This window comes from Lissotriton helveticus, chromosome 1_1, assembly GCF_964261635.1.
Source record: "Lissotriton helveticus chromosome 1_1, aLisHel1.1, whole genome shotgun sequence".
NCBI classification, from domain to species: Eukaryota; Metazoa; Chordata; class Amphibia; order Caudata; family Salamandridae; genus Lissotriton; species Lissotriton helveticus.
Window position 1 is genome coordinate 996,036,438 of NC_136057.1, and position 26,607 is coordinate 996,063,044.

Sequence of the window (26,607 nt, forward strand, 5' to 3'; positions counted from 1 at the left end):
CTTCCCTGGTCTCCACAATCTTGCCCCGTCCCCCTTCCCGGACCAGAAGTGGTATCCGGTGGCTGGCCCCTCCCTTCACCCTAGGGCAGGGTCCTAGTGCTCTCTTCCGCTCTACTACTCTCTACTCACTCTCTACTACTCACTACTACTCTCTCTCTCTCTCTACTATTCACTACTACTCACTCTCTACTACTCTCCTACTCACTCTCTACTACTTACTCTCTACTACTCTCTAGTACTCACTCTACTACTCTCCATTACTCACTACTCTCTACATACTACACTCTACTACTCACTCTCTACTATCTACTCCTCTCTACTACTCTCTCACTACTACTCTACTACACTCTACTACTCACTCTCTACTACTCTCTACTACTCACTCTCTACTCACTCTCTACTACTCAAGGGAAGTTTCTAATGTCAATGAACCCACAATTGTAACCCTCACCCCCGCCCCATGTCCCTGCTGCCCTCCTCAATGCGTCTACAGGCATTCTATACCTAAGCGCTGCAGTAGGAATATATACTGTTACTACGCATGTGGATACATCGCATGCCATTACAACACAGTCGTTAGAATGACCGCATTGTTACCAGGTATACAATTACATCGCAAGTCATTACTACAACTTGCTGTAGGGGGTGCGCTGGACTTAGGAATAGTATTATTTAATATTCCTACTCCAGTTTGTGCAACAGCAGGGAAGGTGTTGGATTCTAAATCCAACACCAGTGTGCCCCCTACAGCAACTCGCAGTAATGACTTGCGATCAAATGTATGCGTGGTAACAATGCGGTCATTCTAACGACTGTGTTGTAATGGCATGCGATGTACCACGTTGTAATGGTACCGCGTTGTGAAGATAGCGTTGTAAACGCTGTTTACCCTGCCGAACAGGTGGCAAAATGTCATTAAGTTCAAGTCACATATATTGACTAAAACTGAACCCATTAAATGACACCCCAAAAAAGGGTCTAACAAAAGTTCGCTGCATTTCAAGAGACGTCCGTTCAGTCCTGGTCTGAATTGCATACATTAATAACCCTGATAATTTTGTTTAGCCAACCTTGAAACAGGGTGCTTTGAGATTTCCAATAATATGTAATTAGTGACTTGGCCACAATCATAGGGATAACAAGCATTGAAAATGCAATAGGTCTCGCCTTTGATTAAGTTAAAGCCATTTTCTTTCCTAATGGTGTTGTATAGCAAAGCAAATGGCTTTAACTCAATGAAAGGAGAGACCTATTGCATTTTAATGCTTGTTTTTTTTTTTAGAGAGGTCGGGGGCCATAGAACATGCTTGAAAAAGAGTTTGAGGTTTGTCAACATATATTAGCTGTAAATTATATGAAAGGGTGGTGGTATAAATGCTTGATGTGAAGTTTTATGGTTTAACAGTTAAAAGACAACTGTCTCTTAGACAAGTGTCCAAACTTATTTTTCTGTAAAACATGTTTTTAATGCCACTGGAAACCAAAGTCTCCTTTATAGACCACCACCGAGCATTGGAACATCCCCAGACACCTTTCTAAACAAAGTTTCAATCCTACTTACCAAATATTCAAACATATGCATCCTTGGTGACCTTAAAATATGGATTGGCAAACCTAATATGCCACACTTCCGAACATTCCCAGACACGCTCAATCTACAACAGTTATTTGCAAAAACCATGCACATTGCAGGATGCAAGTTAAATGTAAATTTTGGATCTAGTCGCATTCCAAAGTATTACTCCAGTCAAATGGTCAGACTACTGTTTGGTTACCTTCCGATACAAGATGCCACAACACACCTCAGCAAAACCCATCTTACCCACAAGTACATATCGACTTTAGAACAAGCTGAATTTGGAGGACCTAGAAACTCAACTTACTTCCAACACATATTTAAACACAAACTCAGTTATAAAACCTCTATGGATGGCTCCTTGATGCTTTCAATATATTAATTACACATAAAACATCAACATAAAAGAAAAAGCCCTTTGGATAAATGTGGATTTAAAAAAAGAGAAAACAACAAATCACAAACCTTTAACGGACCTGCCTCAAAACGAGCAGCCCTCAAGACATAACACGCCTACAGAGATATAACAATGTAAAAGTCATCATCAAAAAAGCTAAAAAAACACTACTATTGAATCAGAATCCACCACGAAAAATGCCTCAATGAAGAATTAAAAAATAAAATACTCAGAATTTTGCAATCCAAAAAGCACCAAAGGAACGCATCCATTTCTTAGTAATTTTGTCACAAATTGGCAACTCATTACACAACCAAAGCAGCCATGCTGGATTCATCCTTCCACACCATTAAAAAAAATAACGCAAACTCACTTCAAACAATCCCCTCCAGGGAAAAGTCAACACAGACGCTGTGTTCTTTCAAAGAACTATCATCAGGTCAATTTCAGGATCTTGTTGAAGCTAGCAAGCCAGCCTGTTGCCCTTCTCACTCTTGTCCCCCCAAAATCTTCAAAAACATTCTTCTGACAACTTCTGTGGCCAATCCAGTCAGAGCACTGATCAACAACTCTTAACAGGAGTTTTTTGGAAGACATACATACACCCATAATTAATTAAATCAAACATGGACCCTCCAAGCTGAAACAATTACAGACCAGTAGCAAACAGAACATTCCTAGGCAAACTTATAGAAAGAGTAGTATTTGCCCAGATGTCAAATTTAATTGAAGATATCTTCCTACTTTCGGACTTCTCCATGGAATTGTGTCCAAGAAGAGGCACTCACCTTAAAAACAAGACCAAAATGACGCTGCTTCCCTACTTCTCTTGGACTTTTCAGCTGTCTTCAACACAGTTAATCATGACACATTAACTCTAAGACTCAAGGAAGCAGGCATAGAGGATGCAACTCTAACTAAGGCACTTGAACCGCGCTCCACTGAGATTTAGGCGCGCTTACAGGACATCTGTCAGCGCTCTCGCGCTTTTAAAACTGTTTCCTTTAAAATAGTGTAATTGTATTTTTTTGTCTCTACTTTTGGCAGCGCTTTCGCGCTTTTAAAATTGTTTCGTTTTTATAGTGTAAATTGCATTTTAGGTACCTGACATATAGCGCTTACCTCATATAAAAGGCAACAAGCACCGCTGTTGGGAGCGGACTCACTTAGACCTCTTTGACACACTGGGGAACTGCGACCGCCATCTTGGGTGAGGCAGGGATTCCTTGTGGCGACATTCGGCCAGCGCACTAGCCTCGTAGACCGGACTCCACGCCCTACTTAAAGCTCGCCATGACGACGCGCAGCGGAGACGCGCAGCGGAGTCGCCGGACTCACGCCGGAGTCCAGCCAGAGTCCTGCCCGTCTGGGCTCGTCCGGGCTCAGACGGGCCTAGGGCCTGGTACTATGCCAAAATCACCGCCACCGCGTCGTACTTATTCACGAGAAGAGCTACTTGCACTATGCACTAAGCCCCCAGAAAACTACCCTGGCAGCAACATGGGTGCCCGGGGACCACCCCTACGAGGATCGGACGCATTGCTTCCTCCTCACTTAGGTACAAGCACCTTGCTCTGGGGCCTGCTTAACTGCAGGTCACTTCCGTGTCACGCAGTGGAACTTAATATCCTTATTCAAGAGCAAGAACTGGATATCCTGTTTCTGTCAGAAACTTGGATTACCTCCAGTTCTGATGCTGATATCGTACTTGCCCTTCCCCCAGGCTTCCTCATATGTCATCTGGATAGACCTGAGGGACGAGGAGGTGGACTCGCTGTTATCTATCGAGATAACCTTAATTGCAGGGTTCGGAAGGGTCTTGTGGCTGATTGTGAGAGCTGCCATTTTTCTATACAGATATCGCCAACGGTTACACTGGCTGGCCTGCTGATCTACCGACCCCCTGGTAGGGTCGGCAACTTTGTAAGCTCTGTGATGGAAACGGTAACACTCTTGGCCACATCCACTTCTACATTCATTGTGTTAGGGGATTTGAATCTGCATTTTGAGGACACTGCAGACACGACTGCTGCAGATCTTAAAGGAGATCTGACTGCTTGTGAGCTCCGGTTAGTCAACACAGGAGCCACCCATGTGAAGGGCCATTTATTGGATCCTGTCTTCTCGAACATCCCTCGGCTGAAGGCCAGACCAGCCCTTCCGCTTCCATGGTCAGACCACTCCTTAGTTTCGGTGGAATGGCAAGTCAATCTGCCCTTAACACCGACATATCAAGAGGTTGTGGTGGACCGCATATGGTCCAGACTACCGATTGGTGATTGGACCCACAACTTGGCAAACTCACAACCTCCATCTGAGTCGGACCCGATTAAAGGAGATGCTGACTTCAACAGATGGTTGAACGCTTCGCTTGATGTTTTTATTCCGGTGAAAACCTTACAGAAGAGGGAGAAACGAATTGGGTCCGCTCCCTGGTTCACGGTTGAGCTCCGCCTGCTTAAGAAAGGATGCAAGAAACTGGAAAGGGCTTGGAGGAAGAAATTTGATGCTGCCAAGCGTAAGGACTACTGGACAGCGATTAGAGCCTATAAAGCAGCCCTCCGCTTGGCAAAAGCACAATTCTTTGAGGAGCGAATACAAATTGCCTCAAACTCCTCCAGGGAAACCTTTAAGGTGGTGCAAGAACTGCTCAAAGTTCCCGAACCAGCAGTCACCCATGACCCTGAGAGGTGCAAGGAGTTGGCCGATTTCTTTCATATTAAAATTGTAAATATATTGGACTCTCTACCCCAGACCGCTAAACCTCATGGGACCCAAGAAGAGCTTCCCCCAATTCAGGCGAAAGAGTGCCCTATCTCCTTGGACACGTTCGGCCCAGTTTCAGAAAGTGAAACGTTAAAAGTCATAGCCTCCATAAAAAGCGGCTCCCCTACGGACCCAGTTCCCTTTAAAATTTTAAAGCAAGCAGCAACCGCGGTGGTAGGGCCCATTACGGACCTGATAAACGCCTCTTTCTCCCGTGGTTTGGTGCCACCCACCTGGAAAAAAGCCGTGGTCAAGGCACTTTTAAAAAAATCTAACCTTGACACGGCGGAGTTGGCCAATTTCAGGCCTATTTCTCTGCTGCCAGGTCTCAGCAAAATTGCTGAGAAGCTTGCAAACCATCGACTGTCCAACTTTCTAGAGTCGAACGGTCTGCTCCGAGACTCGCAGACCGGCTTCCGTCCCGGCCAGGGCACCGACACGGCCCTCCTGGCAGTCGTTGAAGAATCGAGACGCATCTTAGATTCGGGAGGATCAGTGGCAGTGATCCTCCTGGATCTAAGTGCTGCGTTCGACACCGTCAACCATCAGGTGTTGACCCAACGGCTGTCAGAGGTGGGTGTGGGAGGAGCGGCGTTGAAATGGCTTTGCTCATTTCTTGAAGACCGGTCCTACCAGGTCTGGGAAGGAAGCAACAAGTCTCCATCTATTTCTCTCCAGTGGGGGGTGCCGCAGGGCTCGTCCTTGAGCCCGACATTATTCAATGTCTACATGGCCCCCCTGGAGGATGTGGTGACCCCTTATAACATCAAAATCATCAGCTATGCTGATGATACTCAGCTGGTGGTCGCCCTTCCTCAACTGGTGGAGAATCCTGACTTGTTGCACTCATGTCTGGTGGACGTCCACACCTGGATGAGCAGCTCAGCCTTGAAGCTGAACGGCTCTAAAACAGAGATTATGTTGCTTGGAAACAAAGCTCCGCCATTGCCACTACCATGCTGGCCAAGCTGTATGGGTGACCTCCCAACCATGAAAGAGGAGATTAAGAGCCTGGGAGTCTGGCTGGAGCAAGATCTCTCCCTCAGAACTCACGCTAAAAGAACTGCGGGAGTCTGTTTTGCCCTGCTGCGGGCCGCGCGTAAAATTCTCCCGCTCCTTCCCTTTCCATCGAGGAAGTTGTTGATTCAGGGTTTGATAACATCTCGCCTAGACTACAGCAATGCCCTGTTTCTGGGCGCCCCGGAATCTACCTTTAACAAGCTTCAGCAGGTGCAAAACGCGGCGGCCAGACTCCTTATGGGAATCCCCCGAACAGAATCTGCCAGACCCGCTCTCAAGGCCCTGCACTGGTTACCAGTGCGGGAGAGAGTGAAGTTTAAGGCACTATCCATCGCACACAAAATTCTTCAGGGCAGTGGACCTCCTATCCTGGGGAGTTTGGTTGTGCCTTACAAAGCTAACAGAGCGCTGAGGTCTGACCAGAGGTGTCTGCTCCATGTCCCGAGAGTAAAAAGATCACGCACGGGCGGGAGACGATTCTCTGTGCACACAGCAACGCTCTGGAACTCCCTCCCCTTAAAACTTCGTGCTGAGACTTGTACCCTGCGCTTTCGCAGGGGTCTGAAAACACATCTGTTCCCCGTGTGAGTCGTTACTACTATTTCATGGTCCCACGGTTGATGCACTGTTCATAGCGCCGGGATGCCTCAGGGTAGCTGTGCGCTATATAAGTTTTAATAATAATAATAATAATAATAATAATAACTTGGATAGCAACTTACCAATACAATAGAACAAATGTGATCTATACTCCTCCTTTCTCATCCAAACCCCATATCATAAAAACAGGAGTCCCTTAAGGCACTATCGCCTCGCCCCCTGTTTTTCAACATCTACATGAAATCCTCACCAGAACAAAACAATAGTTTTGAGTTCACCTTCTATAATTTTGTAGACAACACACAGATACTTATTAAATCGGAAAGCCCAAAAGACACTGAAAACTCAAATTTCTTGAGTTGCATTTGGGCCATTGATAAGTGGATGAAATGGAACCACCTCATATTGAGCTCCTCAAAAACTGAAATATCTGTCATGACTGGAAAACATATAACCCTCCCGGCGCCTGGCCTTGCGACCACTACCTAAAATATCCAGGAGGTAAGAAACTGATAAGATATAAACTTATATTTCTTGGCAGCCCTTTCCATTAAGCATTAAAACCAGGATATATCATAGGATGAATCATGTGGATTGGACAGGTTACTATGTTCTTATGGAATGGCAAAGCCATCTACATAATTAATAACTCAATTTTCTTCTAGGGGAATTTCCCCATCTTCTCAAGTGTTGGTGGGATAAGAGGCTTACAGGCTAGTCTCGGCGGTGGTTCTATATCTGGGAGATGGTTCTCTTGGAGCTGGGGGTAGGGGAAGGTGGTGGTGACGGTTGACAAGGAGGTGTAGATGGTAAGGTGAAAGACAGCGAAGGTGGCAGTACGGTTACCGCAGGCATTGCTAGTTGAGAAGGTTCACCCACAGGGTGCTGTGGTAGTAGTCTTTCAAAAGGGTCCATAATTTGTTGTAATGTAGACAAAAAGGCAATGGGTACCCCCATTACTTCTGGATCTCTATCTATTGTATCTAGAAGATACATAGGTGCATGGATTATGAGGAATGTAATCTTGATTGTAATCATAATTATGGAAGGGTTTGTGCTCATCAATCCCATAGTCAAAATCTGGGACTAAGCGTACATCCAATTGTGTTACACTGTATGCTGTCTGTGATAGCAAGTCACTAGCATTCTCTTCATGTTAGAACCCAGAACAGTAAAAAAGGGAATTGCATAAATCTCGTTTTTTGCCCTGCCTTGTGCAGTACTTGGTGGGGCACTTTTCACGAAATCTTCCCCTGAAGTGGAGGCACCCACCTTGAAAGAAGGGAAATTATATTTATCGAACAGATACAATGCCAACCTTCTCGCTCTGTCCATTAGAGTCTTGGAAGTAAAAGAGTTACAAATGTCACAGTGTGAAGCCTTATGAACAGGATAAATGCCATACATACGCTGGGAATGAGGGTCATAAGGGTAAATGTCTTTCTGCCAACAGGAGGAACAGGATTTGGAGAGAGATTTCTTCTCTCTGTCAGCCATTGTGACAGTTAACTGATTGGTAAAAGGGTCTCCATGTTCCAGAAAATGGCACATTTCCCTAAAAGCAACTCACAGTTTTGTGAAAGCTAAAGATGTTGGTTTAATTTCATTGTACCCTTTAAAACTACCAATGTTAAGATCACTGGAAGGTTGGAGCAGAGCTTCCCCTGGGGACTCCCTCACACACGAGGTAGAAATCTGAGCTATGGTGGCCTCAAAGAGGGGGGGGGGGGGGTTCAGAGCTGGTGCTGCCACCTCATTGGCTGAAGTTCTGATTGTTTCAAATGCGGTGTATGTGCTACTAAACAAATGTTGTTCAGGTCTGTGGCCATTTTGACGCCGTTAAATGGCTGGGGATATCAGCTTGACAACGGAGAATTATTCAAGCATGTGAATATATGAAAGATCTATATGCCCGAGCATAGAAAGATGGCTTGGGGATTCCGCTTGTATATATTGGAAGAAAAGGCGAAGGGCTTCAAAGGTGTATTTTTTACAGGATGCCAATCAACTTGTATTGTAGCATTTGAATTGTGATTCTAGTTTGCTAATCTTGTAGCAAAAAGCAAAGCCACATTTGAGAGTGGTTGGCATTTCTTTTCAACAGCTTTGTAGTAAGATTTTTATTAAGATATTTTTATAGCATTATATTTACTAAGATTTTTTCAGCTGGGGTAGAATAATTAAATGTCGATGATAAGAGCTATGCATACGTAGTCGACTCATTTACATGCCAACTCGTACTGCCTTTCCCATTTGGCCTTCTATGAGTCGAACACAGTTTTACTATTGGAACTGCTTAAGAAAAACAACGTTATGCCATTGATTTTGATCAATCACTCAGGGGTTTATGAAGCGTGCTACTCACTCGTGAGGGTTTCAAGGCGCTGGGGGCGGGGGTGCAGCTCCGGATCAGTCTATCACTATTCATAAGCCTTCTCCCCCCACACTGCCTCAAATTAGCCAGGACCACAATACAATGAAAAGGATACTGGGTAATGACATTCATTAGCAGATAAAACCACATGCTTGGCATCGACAACCCCACAGCTGGAATGTGAAGCGGCTCTACAAGGAGAAAAGGCACAGATTAGAAAAACTGGCAAAATCAGATTAAAGAATGAGCTCTGTGACTGCAAGTCTGTTACAGTCAGACCGCTCCCAACACTGTCAAAGTTGCAATTCAGCTGCACAGACTGGTGCATAAAGGAAATCGAATTAGAAAACGAAAAACTACAAAAGAAAATGCATTTTGAAACAAAACACAAGGCAGATTTCCAAAAACAAAATTGACAGAAATGTGCCTATAGCACAGGGTTGCAACATCAAATAAGTCTGGGCACATATGTGGCAGCAAAGGTGTCAGGTTAATGGCCAACAGTGATTCCCTATTCATTCCAAGACACCTCTTTGCACAAACCGCCAAAATATCTTAAGTGGTTCGCCACAAACTACTAAAAAGGTACCAGACTGGGGAAGGATTGTGGTGGGGTGTGAAGCCTTATATGGGAGGTCTTGAGAAATAAGTTAACAAGCTCAACAAAGTTATGCATCAAAGAATCTGCCACTCCAGAGTAGAATGTATGTTTCCTTCAAAAGATTTTTGAAAACAAACCTGGTGTAAATTGGATCATTGCATGAAATGGACATTAGTCAGATGCGGTGCCCTGTGACTTTATATTGATGCATATGGAAAAGGGCCCTTATCTTCGCCTTTACAGAATAATGTATTTCAATTTCACTAGGTCCTTGCAAGTACTTTGAGCAAACAACTTACCTGATTGACTGAAGAGAAGCGCATGATTGTAAATGTTCGGAGCTAGGAGAAGAAAGCCTGGTAAAGGCAGGAAATGCTAGAAGAGAAAAATATATGATTATTTGAATACATAAATCACACAGGTGGCGATACAGCTCTGTGCTTATGGTTAGGTCAGAGATGCCACTGAAAAATCATTTTTTGTTTTCTTAGAAAGTTTGATGCCGTTTGACAAATCTATAAAAAAAAATTCCAATAAAAATCTTCATCCTCTCTGGGTTTAGCATGACGAGTTTTTTAAGCAAATCCGTCAAGTAGGGCCAAAACACTGGGCGGGAGAGTCGAAAAAGTAACATTTTAATTCCAACAGGACTTTTTGCTCTCTCTCACAGAAAAACGGCTGAGCTGAACTTGGCATAAAAGTAGAACTTGCCTCAAGAAGTGTCTTTGGTGTACAGTAGCTTGAGGAATTTGTATTTAAAACTTGTTTTGGTCTGAGCATGAAGATATTGAAATATAGATACCATAACCATTAATTTGTGTGACTTCAGCAATGTCAGCATTAATACCATTCAACGTGTCATGAGTTATGTAATATGCGAGGTCACAAGCATTGCTTGGTAGGGGCGCAACTGCGTTTTTAGGTTTCGTTTTGCAACTATAACTACATTTCTACTAAGTGTTTAAATAACATTTCTGAGTTTATTTTAAATATATGTTGTAATATTATAAACAAAGCTAACTTTAGTTTTCTTCTGGCGACCTGCTCCTTATTTTAATCGTATTCCACATGGAACTGTTTTTTTAACCTCACCTCGGCTTACTGCTAACCATCACACAGCACAGACTTTTCCTATGCACAGGGCAGACTGGCTGCAGGCCCTGTACACAACCTGTTGTGGGCAGCTTATCCCTACAGCACATTGCCTCCAGGCATGTGAAGCAGTGGTAGGCAGCAGAGTATGACCTATGGCAATGCCCTCTGCCCGAACTACACTTCGTGTTGTCCTGCAATACCCTTCTCGCAAATCGCTGCCAGCATCCAACCCCCATTTTGCACATCCTTTGGTTGAGTGTTGCCAGGGTGGACCCCATGATCCATCCTCCGGTCAGGTTCTGCAACCACCCTCGGCAGATGGGCATTCCTCTGCTGTGCACAATCATGGAGTGCAGCATCTGACCTCTGGGCCAGGGCCTGTACTCCACCATCCACTAGCATCCATCCACCCTCTGGCCAAGCACAGCCACAATGCGCTGCAAGGCCTGCAAGCCACCCTCTGCAAGAGAGTGGAGGACCCCTGCTGTACACGACCTTTGGCTGTGCACAGCAGGTGGACTGAAGGACACAGCCTACAAGAAGATACTGCCCACACACCACTATGGGCCACCAATGCTGTTTGTTTGTGTGTTTCTTTTTGTTTATCTTACTCTGGAACCTAGATCTTGTACAGTTAATAAGGGATTGGTTCAAGTTGACAGTAGATGGATTGGCATCTGTGGAATAAAAGGGTATCAACTTTTACCCCAGATGGAAAGCATTGACAAGTGAGCAACCAGGCATAATGATTGTGTAGAGTGGGGAATGATTTAGGCTCATCGATTGGTATTACTTTATCATTTGAAATGAAAGAAAGCTTTGGTAAGTTTTCGAGTGCAACCAAACCCCACTATGCAAGGACTGTGCCCATGCATAGCAGCGGTTCGCTACCGGGCCTGGCCTTCTGCAAGACCCTGCACCCCATCCTCCATGGGTGGGCAAATCAAGCTACTTTGAGCCTGTGGCCAGGCACAGCGGAGGTTGTGCCATCGTCTGGACTACATGGCCTTTGGCTGTGCGCAGGATAGGTTGGCCACAAGGCCTGGCCTTCATAGCCATTGGACATTTAAACAAGAACAAAAGCACACCATGTGAACAGGGGCATCAAGTTATCCTTGGAACAAGTGTTCACATGGAACTCATTCTCAGAAATGTTTTTCTTTACAGATGTTTCTGTGTAGAATTAATCTTTATAACAACATGTGTGATTCAATCAACAGTAATCTTGACTAAGGAATTTTGAGAAAGTTTCCAGAACAGCCAGTATTTATGAACAACTGTGGTTCAGTCAAACCGAGTTTATTAGACAAAAATTATTTAGAAAAACAAAGTTGAGTGCTTCTCGAAGGAGAAAGGAAGAGTGATTATACCCAGGTGAAAAGTAACCAAAACTGAATTTGAAGATGAGAAAGAGAAGTACAATGTGAACATACACGGTATATTGGTTGCTTCATATCAAGACAGCAGTTTTATATTCAGTAAAATTGAAGACACAGGAAATTAATCATTGTATAACAATTATGAGAACCTGTCTGTCTTTGTACATATGTGGACGGAGTTTCGACCCTTTGAAGAATGAAAGGGTCTCCTCAGGACTAAAAATGTCCTCCGGTTGGCTGAGGTAGCAGAGGCCCGATCTGTAAGGGGGACCCACTAAGGAGTAGAAAGAATGATTATTCTTGATCGATGAATATCTGAGATAAAATTATTGGGGGCGACAATATCCTTCTGAATCCCTTCAAGGGTGAGAAGCATCCACATTAGGCCCCCATCAGCAGACACCAGATGGATGAGAAGTGCGGATTGTCATCCAACAGTAGAGCAGCCTCCTACAGAACTGCAAGGCATCTGCATTGGAGCATTATACTGCACATTAAGGTTTGCCTCCGTGCAGATAGCTCATTCGAAATGCTATCTTTATCTAACTACACAAGACCTTGTGTCTTCTGAAGAGGGCCTAATGTAGATGCTGAGAGCATGACTATCTTATACCAAAACCTTTTCCCCATTCTTGCCTGTGACTCTCCGGGCCACAGACAAGACTAATCTAGGTCGCCATTTTGGGCAGTGCAAACCCCACAAGCACAATGGTTTTGGTCATTGATCTCTAGCAGTGGCGGGCAAAAGCAAAGCTGCTAAAACTCTCAAATATTAGCCATAGGGATAAGCCAGTTATAAATTTTGGTCGATAAGAGTGTACAATGATATGATCAGAACATTTCGAGAGAGAGAATGGAAATGCCCAACTGACAATAGTCTCCAAACAGATTACATTAAGTCACCGAATATATGCTGTCTTATTTTTTGTAACCACATGTGCAGTCTCAAAAATGAAAGTTGCTTCGTAATCTTTTTAATTTGAATCAAGAAGAAGACTGCGAGCATGTTTAAATTTCCACCACCTACCCATTTAAATATGTGGACAGCCACCCTACCACCCCCGTACAACATCAAAAAATGTGGATTCACTATTTAGATTGGATTCATCTATTTGTCTCTTACACGGTTTACCTTACATTGTAAAACAGCGCCTCTCTGGAGTGTTTTCCAAAACGCTGGTAGAGGGTTTCTTGGAAGATTCCCATTCTGGCTGACATCAAGAGTGCAAATGTCAATGCAGCAATTCCTGCAAAGAAAGACAACAGTGTAAGCAAAAATGCATCAAATTAGAAGTCTCAAATACAATATCTTGCAGAGGGCTCCCCAACATTATCCTTGGGCGGTGCCACTTCTTTTTCATATCCTGCTAAGCACAGGCCTAATGTGGTGACAATTCCTTCCACTATTTAGAAGAGAAACCCCCAATTCTTGTGTTACTTTCTAGTAACCGCTCACAAACTTGTAAATGAAAATGTCACATTTGTGTGTTATCCTACGAGGGTAACAAGAAGAAGAGGAGGAGATTAGAATCCCCCAGTCAAACAAGAGAAGAAGGCTTTTACAATTAAGCGGATTCCTGACAATCCCATTTTGCAAATTGGTCAAAATTATGGGGTTGACCAAATATTCCGTGAGAAATTAAATCTTATTTCAGGGTCATGAAAACCTTAAAAGCGACACTGCTTTAGACTTAGGGGTTATGAAATGAGTAGTTCAAGTGGATTTTCCCAACCACCAAACTGCATAACAGGTTAGAATTTCATAGTAGTTACTTTAAATCTCAAACTGAACCCCTGCTCTTTATGGACAATAAAAACCCATAGTGAGACCCTGCTCCACTGATATACTAATGTACATTAAACATTTGGTACGTCAATGGGATTATCCTGGTAATATTTCGATATTTAGATGATTGTAATAGGAGTGTCGCCAAGCGTCTTACTTTTGAAAGATGTTCTTTTATCATCGACCTCAAATAGGAAGTGCCCAAGGTGCCAACTCTGACGCACAGGCAACTCTTGCCCTGTCCTTAACAGCTCTAGAAACATCTCTGCGATCAGTAGCAGGAAGCAAGCAGGCTATTTAGAAGCCATACTACTTTGTGCAGGGACACATGATTAGAATTCTCCTCACCTACAACTTTCCATTATTCCGCGATGTGATATACACCAGAAGATGGCACGGGCAACTGACATAAGCTGCAATGCATTAGGTCTGTGTTTACTACTGAACGGCTGACAGCCATTCCATACTCTAAGGGAGACAAGCAGACTGATGCCGCTGTGTGGTGAGGTACTCATGCTAGCCCACCCTGACAAAGGGGTTGCAATATTTTTGGATCCCGGAATCCTCCTCAAGTCCCATACGGTAAGAGGAAGGAAGAAGGACTTGAGGACGTGCAGGCCATCCTGCATGTACAAAGTCTGTGCCAGAGCACATGAGGGTGCACCCATGCAAGTGAGATACAACGACCTTTCTTACGGCCGCATAGTAGTTAATACACGGTTGCTAAATAGAACACATATTTTTCTCTTTTAGCACTTTTATTTGAAAGGTTGCTATTTATTTAGATGATAGGACATCAAGGTATGTGTTTATATTCAGAGGCCATGTGATATATCTTCCTGTGATGGGGGATGAGCATGATAAAGGCCAAATATTGTGATTTAGCTTTATCTGTGATGAACGGAAGCTGCTGCCTCGTACTGGCTATATTGTACGTTTACATAGTAATCTATAGGCGGGGGAAAAACACAAAATGGTGTTCTTGAAGGCAAAAAAAGAGGTTTCTCCAGTCAGCCCAATGTGATCCCAACAACTATTGTAGTACTATTAATGTAACATTTGACACACTCTACAACAGCCATGAAGAAACAAGTGCTTAAAACAGGGTCTTTGGTGTCATGCTTCTTGGGTACCACTTTCCTTCAGTTTTATTGCTGGAGGAGACTCATCCTAATGTTATTGTTGTAGAGTTCTGATAGGTCGTGAAGATTTCATTTCCGATCCAAGTCCTCGTACTTGCATAGTGGGGTTGTTTGCAGCCCACATGGGTCTAGAAAATCGCGGAAATGGGCTGAAGTCAACCTGTTGTCTTTGACCAAGGCTCATCTGGCACCTCCCCAGGCCTCTGAGTCGGACTGTAACCTGGACCGAGAATACTCCGATTTAACGAGATGTATGACTCGGGCGATCGATCAGATAGCGCCAGTGAGAACACAGCAAGTAAAGGGATCAGGGAAAGCTCCCTGGTTTACACCACTCTTAAGGGAAACCAAAACAAAGCTAAGGAGACTAGAAAGGTTGTGGAGGAAATCTAAGCAGGACGTAGATAGGAATATCTATAAGGCCTCCCTCCACCAATATAAAAAACTTATGATCCAAGCCAAAGCGGACTACCTTGAGTCGCGCCTAAGCAAGGCCACTAACATCCAGAAAGAAACCTTTAAAGTATTGGCCGAGCTGAGTAAAAAGCCGGACAATGCTAAGGCCCCTTTTGACTGCAACACCTTCCAGACCTACTTCCTGGAGAAGGTGAAGCTCATTGTCCAAGAGATAGAGAGTGTGGCGGCAACAGGGACTGCGATTAGCCTAACATCTAAAAATGCGAGTGACTGCTCTCTCGATGTGTTCCCAGAGATGGATGCATTAATTTTGGAACAGCTGATGGGCAAAATCAAATCTGGCTCCCCAGCTGATCCGTGTCCACCTGAGATCTTTCGCATCGCGCGTCCCTTATTAGAGGAGTATATCATCTCTTTCCTCAACAGATCGCTAGACATGGGATATCTGCCGAGTGAACTTAAGGAGGCGCGGGTAAGACCCTTATTGAAAAAATTGGGGTCGGATCCTGCTGTGTTAAAGAACTACAGACCCATTTCCCAGCTCCCCTTTCTCTCAAAAATCCTTGAGCAGCATGTTCTTCAGTCCCTGTCCTGCTATCTGGAATCTCACCATCTACTCCATGATAGACAGGCAGGGTTTCGAGCCCACCACAGCACCGAGTTGGTGATGCTCTCGGTGCTGGACGATCTAAGAGGTAGAGCTGACTGTAAGAAAGCGAGCGCCCTGATATTATTAGATCTATCAGCGGCATTCGACACTGTCAGCCATGCCTTGCTCTTGGATAGACTGAAGAACTTTGGGATTAAGGGCTTGGCTTTTCAGTGGTTGGAATCCTTCCTTATAGGAAGGACCCAAAAGATACAACTGGGGGATGAAACATCTGAGGTGGGGATCTTGGAGTGTGGGGTACCGCAGGGGTCTGCCCTGTCCCCGCTTCTATTTAACCTATACCTGCAACCACTGATTGCTTCGCTAGCTGCGATGGACTGTAAAGTCTTTAACTACGCTGATGATACGCAGCTGCTGCTAAGTATAAATGACACCACGGATGCGCAACTCCAATCCCAGAACATCTTGAGGTTCACGGTGCAATGGATGACGGATAACCTTTTAAAAGTCAATCCTGACAAAACTGAGATCTTGGTTATCCCATCCATTTCTTCACCTTGGAGTGACCTCTACTGGCCCATGGAGTTGGGCCCTGCCCCAAAACCAAGCCTGGCTGTGAAAAGCTTAGGGATTAAACTGGACGCCGACCTGTCGATGGCTCCTCAGATCGCATCGGTGGTAGGCAGCTGTATTAATATCATTCGGCAACTGCGGAAGCTATCCCCTATCCTCTCAGAGCCCATGATGCGATCAATAGTGGCTGCCACTATCATTTCCAGAATCGATTATGGAAATGCTCTCTATCTTGGCCTACCGAAAACCCTTACCAACAGGCTCCAGGTTTTGATGAACGATGCTGCCCGATTGATCTTTAGACTCCCCAGGAGGTCTAAAGCCACTCCCCTATTACAAAGCCTACATTGGCTTCCAATTAAAGAGAGAGTGGAATTTAAGAGTTTGTGTACAGCTCATAAGGCAATTTACGGTAAGGCTCCGGCCTATATCAAGGAGCGCCTACAACTGTACTGTCCGGTGAGATCACTTCGGTCCTCGGACTCGCAGCTGTTGACCTGCTCTCGCTACAGGCTAGCGACGAAGGGAGGGAGAGCCTTCTCAGTACTGGTTCCCCAGTTGTGGAACAGTTTGCCTGGAGGGCAGCGCGAGGAAGGAAACCTCCTAAGATTTCGAAAGAGCTTAAAAACGCTATTGTTTAGGAGAAGCCTGAGCATAGCATAACCTAAATGCTGCTCTTTGCTCTGACTTTGTTATGTTGTTGTCCTGTACCATCTTTTCCTGGCGCTTAGAGACCTGCAGGTGATTAGGCGCGGTATAAAATTAAAATAACAATAACAATAACAATAACAATAACAAACATCCCTGAGAAATACGCACCTTTCCAAGTGCTAAGTCCTTATGGAATATCAAACCAGACAACATACATTTGAAGCCTAGGATTCTGGGCACTACTTGTGTTAGCGATCATGTCTTTTGCCATGTGTCAGGCACTCAGCCATTGCAAAGTCAGGCTCTGGAATTACTGCAGTTTTTTGGACTGCTGGCTCCAAACCACGGAGCTTCCCCTGCCAAGCTCATTGTGCAGTGTAAGGGCACTGTGCAAAAGGATGATCAGCACCCGATCTCACACTATGGTCTCTAAGAAAACAAAACTCAAAATGTTGCCCTGCAGGTAACCTTTTAAAGTATCTAACATATGAAGTACTGAGTAAACGCTCCTAAGTGAGTTTGCTTTGTTCAGGTTTATTCTTTCCATTATTCTTTGGGCACAAGAGCATATTATAGTTGATCCAAGCATATCATTAGCATTGTTACATCTTTAGATTGTATTATTGTTTGTTTAAACAGGTTAAAAGGAGGTTTGACATATTTTACTGTTTTTGTACCCACCCAAAAGCCACCAGAGGAAATCAGAGGGGCCATCCTCCTCGCTGGAACTCGACTGGGAAGCCTAGGAGAATGAAGACAGAATAATTGGTTGTTTGTCTACAGTGTTCATTCTGTCACTTAATAGTGTATGAGACAGTGTAAGAGAAGATCAAGAGAAATCAGAAAAGTTAAGATATAGGAGTGACATTGCTCTAAGATACCTGAACTCAAATGATAACGATAGAGGACCTACAAAGGCTTTGTACTTTAAATAGCTAAACAACGAGAAACCATGCTTGCAGGAAATAACCTCCTTAAATAGAAAACAGTGGAATAAGTCTCAATTGAACTGATGCCCTCGGTCCCAGCTTCACGAGTAATAACTTGAGGATGAAAGGTCTGGAAAGATCCACCTGTCACCTAGAGGAGCTGTCTGTTTTCAGGAAATTGTCAACTATTTGTTGACCTTATTAGTGTGCTTTAAGGCACTGTGTTTTTAAAGAGCCAGGATTCCAACCCAAGAACACAGGACTCCCAAAAGAATGTGTTGGTCATCAGAGTTGTCATTCTCCCTTGATGTCATGAGTAGGTCTTGTGAAGACCGTAGCCAATCAAAATATCTACAAGATTTTGTAAACAAGGCGGACATGTTTGAGGGTTGGAGGGGAGGAGGCTTTGCAGCACATTAGTGCAAAAACAACAGTCGATGGACAGAATGCAGAACAATGTCATACATTTACTTTGCCACTGGATTCAAGCTAGCCTGGCTAATGACGGCTGACTAGCCAGAAACCGGTCCCAGAATGCTTGTTTCCGGTCCAGGGAAGACATGGCTCGGCAGTTCGGGCAGGACTGTTCCCATGAGGCGCAGGGTCAGACTGATTTGCATATGGCCATGTCTGAACTGGGGTGGCGGAGTGAGCTAAAGAATGATGATGGATTAAACCCAGATCAGTTGACTGGGGGTGAATACTTGCATTGTTCAACACTCTGTCCATCATCCTCTTTGGTTTTGCATTGTTTGCCCTAAGTTGGTAGGGTATGCCCAGATGTGGGTCCCTTGCTCACTTTGCCACTGGATTCAAGCTAGCCTTGCTGATGACGGCTGATTAGCCAGAAACCGGTCCCAGGATGCTTGCTTCCGGTCCAGGGAAGACATGGCTTAGCAGTTTGGGCTGGACTGTTCCCATGAGGCACAGGGTCAGACTGATTTGCATATGGCCATGTCTGAACTGGGGTGGCGGAGTGAGCTAAAGAATGATGATGGATTAAACCCAGATCAGTTGACTGGGGGTGAGTACTTGCATTGTTAACACTCCGTCCATCAACCCTTTGGTTTTGCTTTGCAGCAGATTGGCACAAAATCCATCACGAGCTGCTAACTTTGTGTTATAAGGAACGAGTCACTTCAATGTGGTGCAAACTCCTGTGGCATGAGACTGGAAGGCATTTCTGAACACAGAATCAAATCATCAGTATACCACACAGTCTCAAGATATGTTTGCCGTTTTCTTCAATGTGTTACCCTTCATCTAAAGAGATGATCTACAGTAGAATCGATGAGTGATACATTTGATGATAAAGATCTTACAATTCAGGAATTGCTGATACCGGGGGTTGATGTTTGTTGTGGCCACGTCTGTTGGTAAGAGGGGTTTCAGGGCATGAAGGGGTTTAAACATAAATGGCCAAGCCCATTCTATGTAGTTTGCACAGTGGATTGACTGTCTCCTTTGTCAATTATGGCAAAGCCTTCAATTTGAAATCGAGGTGGGTGTGGTTTGGCGATGGTGGAGCATTGCGAGGTGTTCTGGGTGGATTTCAGGCTAGTGGCCCTAATGGTAGACACAGTGGGAGACAAAAGGCAGGCTTTATCAAGCTCTTCTTACCACCTGCTGCGCAGACATGAGAGTGCAGATGAAAATCCCCAGGGAAACCAGAACTATGGACAGGTACTTTAACAGGCTATATCTGTAAATAAAACACAAGAAAACCGTATTAAACAACACAATTATGAAACATGACTTTCAACTGTTTAATGGGATAGGCTACCCAATCGGCCCTCTTTTTAATTCAGTAAAAAACCGAACTGCTCTCCAGTTTTCCCTCTATGTAGCACTAACAAATTCTTTGTGCCTGTCCCGGTAAATTTCGACTTGAGTAATTGTGTTAGCCCACATCACTTGGGAGGCTTTCCTAAATATCTTATACTCAGACTCTTTTGTACTGGCGTTTCACACACACCTAAGTTGAACTCACTATTACCTCTGCGATAGGTATTCTGTTTTTAAGCGCCTCAAGGGTGTCCTTTCTACAGCGAGCAGTCATCCCAAGAAGAAAACTTTGAAATAAATGTACCTAACCTGTAAAACTGGGAAAGTCTGGTACAGTCCATGTACTTGGCAGATATAATTGGTTTATTTTTGCTAAAACCTCCCTCTTATGAAATAGTATATCCCACAATTGTGACTAAAATGACAATGCACACAAAGTGTCAAGTATATATATAAATATATTTTTTTTTACGTAAACACTGTCCTGTTTCAGATTTTTTATGCAAAAATATCCAAATAACATCAGTTTGAGAGATTATCTTACACGTTTTGTCTGCAGCCTGGGTTGCCCAATGCACATGGAGCTGTTGGCAACATATGAGGAATGTACTTGGCCTATGAGGCTGCAAATTCAACTTGATGGCATACAATGTGTATACTGTATGTATAAATGGACATATGGAGAACATTCGACTGCACCTGATATATGCTGGGTGTAGATTGGCATATGAGGCTGCTTCTTGGTCAAGAAGAATTATGTTGCTAGAGGGTGCAGTGCTATTACCCACTCTCAAACATGCACAACGAGGTACTTTACACACAAAAATCTATAGATAACAAAAGACCTCATCTCAGATCTTTGCCCCCTGTTTGCTGATATAAACTACAATGTGCTCTCTCGGGTAGCACAATTCTTTAACAAAAGAAATGTGTTTTGTATGATGTTGAACTTTCAACATCTTTATCCAAGGGTCGAATCACATTTTGCGATGCAGGGCGCGCTACGAAATTCGTTTTATTAATTAAATTGTTTACTTACCTTCAATTATCCATACTCCGGTTTTTAGCACCCCCCACCCTGCCCCTCCCCCACCCCGCCTCTCTGCCCCCCTGAAACACCCTCCATGGGCTGCGGCTGGATGTTGGAGACGGGTGGATCCTCTGGGAAAACCCAATTATGGCTTGGAGTATTGGTTTTGTTCTTGTGAATAACATATTTTGAAGGCTGTCCTTTCTCCTCTTTAGTATTGAGGAAGACCCGCTGTGATGCTTAGTGTTTAAACACACAGATAGGGTCGAAACATAGATGATTAATGCTACATGTCCTCCCTTGATATATGCCGTTGACTATACCAAAGCAAAACAAGTTTTTTTGTTGTGTTCTTTACAAAAGGGTGCTGTGCATGTGGTTTTCATTTGTTAACAGGGGATGAATAAGAGTAACACCCCTTCTTGTGGTGGATAAAGGTATTGTATTTCGAAACTAGTACACAGATGTTGATAGTCCAACACCACACACAATTCTTTTTTTAAAGAATTGTGCTACCCAACAGAACATGTTCTAGCTTATAACTTTATAGCCAGGTTCTGTCGGACACAGGACATTTAATGGCCTGTTTGTTTATAGACACAGTTGCGACTAAGCACACTCTGTCCAAAAATGTAAACGGGTATGGTGGGATTCAGTTCCACGTGATGAGTTTTGGCTTGAACCAATTTACAATAATTTATTGATATCCAAATGCCTAGAAGTCTAAATAGTACTTACCTTGGTATACAACACATTAGCAAAGAATTTAAACTGAACCTTAAACTATAAGGTAATTTACCAACCTGAGAGCTACATGGTAGAGTGTCAACTCCTCAGAGTCTGTCCAACTTTGTGCAAAAGTATTTAAACTATTGTGAAGAGGGAGATGAGAAACATGGAAGAGAGCATGTGGCACACACTATTGGGACTGGACCAGTCTTGAAAGTGATCCTAAAGCTTGATGGAACCAGACAGACACCATCTATGTCCGGCATGGGTGTACTAAGTATTAAGGTGGACATAGAGTTAGAATGCAAATGCACTCTTCATTGATCCTCATTATTGATGCTCTTATGCTATTATTTTAGGGCGTTCATTTTACCCGCTTCTGATATCATGGAACTTTGATCTTCAAATAATTAATTCAGAATGATCTTGCACTACGGTGGAAGATTCCATTTACAAACATATTTAGGGTCTTGGGAAATGGTAGCGACCAGGTGTTTTTGACTAACTCCTTTAGGAGCTTTGCAATTCCAGCACATTACTGTTTTGCATATGTTCTATTGATTTGAGTCGGGAGAGCGATCCATCATTCCAACTAGAATGGTTTCTAAGTCAATAGTGTCAGATTATCTGCATATCTGTGACTGCGACATAAGAGGACAGAGCATCTAAAACACTGTTTTCTAGATGTCCCCAACACAACCTATGAGCTGTGCTGGGAGACGGATTGTTTACAATTCTGTGGGCTTAAAAGCCCATTTGTTGTTTTCATTGTTACTATCATTTGCAATCTTTCAATTACTTATCTCCCTTAGGCTACCCTTCTTTTGTTAGCTCCTCCCTGGAGCATGGACAAAGGATGTGTTCTTCCTAGTCTTTGTTCTTTCTTGTCTTTTTGTACTGCACATTTTTTCCTGAATAAGCATTTCTGTATTATTCCTGGATGTGCAATGTACTTTCCTACTGTTAATGCTGGCATTCAACTTCTTATTTATGTTGCATTCACCCTATCTGCCGTCTTACACCCATAACTGTACTACTCTATGCCACTCCACGCCACTATACTCTATGCCACCCAACACCACACAATGCCACTCAACTCTACTAAACACCACTACATTCCACTCTTTGTAACTGTACGCCACTCTACTCTACTCCACACTACACCAACTCCAGGTAACTCCATTCTATTCCATGCCACTCCACACCATGCTAGTCTATGCCACTCCATTTTACCCTATGCCACTCTAATTTATGCCACTCTACTCTTCGCCACTTCATATCACTCCACGTCACTCTACTCCATTCTCCTTTATGCCACTCTCCTCTATGTCAGTCTCCGCAACACTACAAATCTTTAGCCATGCTGAACAGCAGTCACGCTGCTAAACGACTAAAAGATATTGGCAAAGCTAATAGTTGTCACACAGACGAGACCCGTTGGCTTTACCAATGCTCTTGTCACCATAGATCCCTGTACATTCTTAGGATCTCTCCACACAACCATCTCACTCACAGCAACCCAGCAGTAAAGTGAACACAGCCCAGAACATACGGTCAGAATACAATTATTTTTTCCTGAACAGAACCAGCACCACCGGAATATAGCTTAGACAGAACATTTACCAGAAAAGGCAGAAGAAAAAAAACACCAGGAGAATTAATCTTAACCCAGAAAACGTGCTTGCCAATGTAGAGTTCAAATAATGTAGGGATGCAGCATGTAGAGTTCAACTATTTCATTCCAACGGAAACCCAGGTTCAACAGCACAACACTGATTCTGAACCAGTGCCTCTCCAACTGCCTCTCTTGCATCCCAAGTGGGCCCACCAAGGCACTTTTGACTGCCAGCATGGAATGCAAACAAGGCTGTAAATCAATGCACAAAGCCATACCTAATGTCACAGATGAAAGATGTTCTTCATGCCTTTAGAGTACTTTCTGCAGTCTGTTGCATTGTGATGAGGCAAGGGCAGCAGTGTCAATGGCGGCTCCTCTGCTAAGATAGAGGAGCATCACCCCACTGCTTTTCAGCAGTGTAAGGAAAAATAAAATGATAACTAAATGTGATTATCAATTTATTTTTTCCTGTTGCAGCAGCTTTGCGGGTGGGACTGGGATGCTCTGATCTCAGAGCAGGTCAGGAGTGGTTTGCACTCCCTAAGCAGGCATGAATGTTTGGACGGCCGTCTGGGGCAGGCCAAGGAGTCATGCGCACTTTGCATGTTCTCCACCTAGGCCACATTACAGCTTGCGTGGAGAACATGCCCAGGCTCCCATTCCCTGCCTGAGCGCCAAACCACACTGCTCAGACCAATCACAAGGCTGTATTGATGCGGTGTGATTGGCTGAGGGGAGCCTGGGTGCTTCCTGGTCCTGGCCGAGGAGAGATGACTGAGGATAGACGTGGCGAGTGAAACTTTATTTCTATTTACAAATCGCTCTCCCTTCCCCGAGCCCCCAATCCGTGCCAGACACCACTGAGGGGCGGAGAGTTCCAAGGAAAGGAGCCTTGAAAGTCTAGAAGGCTTCCTCCTAACTGCTAGTATCCTGATGTGAGCAGACACAGCTGGGTACTGAATGCGGACTTTAAACCTCTGGTCTGAAGGTAACGATTTGGATAAGTGGTTAGGTGTGGCTCTGTGCAGGTCCTTAGGGACAAACCAAAGGGATTGAAGCATACCTTCCACTTGAGTTGTAGCCAGTGAAGCAACATAGGTGCATATGAGATGTGATCAGTATTTCTGAAACCAAAGGGGGGAGGAGCAGTAGTATTTTGAGCTCTTTGGAGCTTTTGTTCTCCAGGGACACAGCAATTAAACCGCTCCCACTCCCACGTTGTAGATTATGAGAAATGGAACCTGCAAAAGTGAGGGTATTTCAAAGCTTTATAAGTTGCAGAGGAAGAATTTCTTGCTTGTGTGGAATGTGGCAAAACTCGTTCTTAGTTGGACTCTTTCTGGAGTGAAGGGCATATCTCCTTGAGGCAAACCACCCAAAATAGGAGGACAAGTGACTACTAAAGTTTTAAGTGCCTACAGCCATTTTCACTTTACATGGGAAATTCTAGTCAAAGTCGAAACAAGAGCGGAGGCAAGAGCCTGGCTTGGCTTTACGAGCCCATGCACGAGACCAGCATGAAAAACATTGAAATAAAAGTGGATTCTTTAAGATGGGAAACCATATCACTGTGGGACACAAGCTTATATCACAGCATTGAGAGTTTATTAAAAAATTATCGTGAAGTTAGAAACATTTGTGACTACTATGACGACAAAGTCACTCGTGAACAAAGAAGCAAGTCAGTTTTCATGTGCACATTATATATGGCCTATTTTCTTTTCATTAATGAAGCAACATTATTGTTTGCTCAATCAAACATGAGGTGTTTGTACAACACAGATCCTGAACCTGATTCAGCACACATCCTGAAAGGGTGTCTTTGAATATACTGTCATATGTTATAATGAAGAAAAAACAGACTCTGTGTTGGTAAAATAAAATGTCTGCATTGAATCACACCTTTTGGTCAAATTGGAAAGCCAGGATTGATAGTAGATTCTCTGGTTTCACATCAAGTAATCTACTATCTATATCTTTTTCTCTCCTGCTTTAAAACAAAAGTCCTATTTTATTTATTATGTTATGTTAACCTCCATTTATTACGAGCACGGCAACTCGAAAGTGTACCGGAGCGAAAGCCAAATGGTGGAGACAGAAGGGCGCTGAAAGATTACTTGAATAACAAGGATTAAAAATGTTTTTTAAACAGCCTAAGGTCACAGATGTTTCGTAGTTCGAAAGGCAAGGCATTCCAAGCCATGGCCGCTCTAACAGAAAGGGAGCTGCCGCCCAATCTGGTCAGGCGGTACCTAGGTACAACAGCGAGGCATTGGCCTGAGGAGCATAAGTGTCGAGGTGGTGCATAAAACGCGAAGCGTCTCCTAAAATACTGAGGCCCTACCTTGTAGAGGGCACCGTGGGCCAGTGTAAGAGCCTTAAATAGTATCCGTTGTTCAACCGGAAGCCAATGCAGGTCCTGAAGGGTCTGCCTTACGCTAAACCTGCCAGGAATACCCAGTTAAGCTCTTGACGTCGCGTTCTGGACAATCTGCAGCTTTTTTAGCTGATATGCCGGAAGACCATTATACAAAGCATTGGCATAGTCCAGACGTGACCGGATGAGAGTCCGGGTCACCATTTCTTTAGCCACTTTAGGCAAGAGGTGCAGGAACTTCTTTAAGCGTTTCAGTGTGCCAAAGCACACTCCGGCTAATTTATTAATCTGAGGCTGAGATGTTAAATCCTCACCGAACCAAACGCCCAAATTTTTCGCCGGAGACCCCATAGAATTAGGCAAGGGGTAACCCACTGGCCAAATACCCTCTCTGAAATGCAGAGGGAAATATCCATAGAGAAGCACCTCTGATTTCTCCTTGTTGCATTTCAATTGGGCATTTGCTAGCCATTTAAAAACCTCAGCGAGACAGTTTTTGTCAATGGTCGAAGAGAAATCTGTTTTCTTCCACGTGAAGAGGAACTGGGTATCATCAGCATAAGCTATGATCTTAGCACCCAGCTCCTCCGCCAAGTAGTTAAGGGGCGTCATATAGATATTGAACAGAAGAGGGCTCAATGTGGAGCCCTGCGTGACATCTGTGGTCAGACTTCTCGGAGTTGAGGAGAAAGGAGGCAGCCATACTTGCCGTGATCTGTTGGCTAGAAAGGGTTTAATCCACTCCCACACCAGACCCGAGATTCCGATGTGCGACAACCGTGCCAAAAGTTGGCTATGTGGCACGGTGTCGAACGCGGCAGAGAGGTCTAAGAGCACCAGAGCTGCTCTGCCGCCGGCATCAAGGCATTCCCTAATAGCCTCCGCCATCCCAACTAGGGCCGTCTCGGTGCTATGAGATGCTCTGAAACCCAACTGGGTGGGGTGGAGGGCGCCAGAGGTCTCAACAAACTCAGAGAGCTGCTTGTGAGGGGCCTTCTCACACACCTTCGACACAGCCGGGAGAAGTGAGATAGGGCGATAATTAGCCGGGAAAGCGGGATTTAATGAAGATTTTTTCAGCAATGGGTTGAGTTTAGCCTGTTTCCTCTCCAGTGGAACTCTTTGTTTGTAATTCTTTGAGCTTGAGAATAG

At 44.1% G+C, this 26,607-nt stretch overlaps 1 protein-coding gene across 3 annotated transcripts in view; it reads right to left on the reverse strand.

Annotated features, from left to right (window-relative positions):
• The window catches only part of SLC35B4 (solute carrier family 35 member B4), a 188,665-nt gene that overhangs the window by 13,008 nt on the left and 149,050 nt on the right, over positions 1-26,607 (reverse strand). For all 3 annotated transcript variants that reach the window (XR_013607529.1, XM_078677493.1, XM_078677489.1), the window contains exons 5-9: positions 19,537-19,618; positions 17,669-17,729; positions 12,946-13,055; positions 9,634-9,709; positions 8,849-8,924 (exon numbers count right to left, since the gene is read on the reverse strand). Coding sequence is in view for 2 of the 3 variants with exons in the window: in XM_078677493.1 (XP_078533619.1) it covers positions 8,849-8,924; positions 9,634-9,709; positions 12,946-13,055; positions 17,669-17,729; positions 19,537-19,618 (405 nt within the window). In the remaining variant the exon portion in view is untranslated. The remainder of the gene's footprint in view (positions 1-8,848; positions 8,925-9,633; positions 9,710-12,945; positions 13,056-17,668; positions 17,730-19,536; positions 19,619-26,607) is intronic.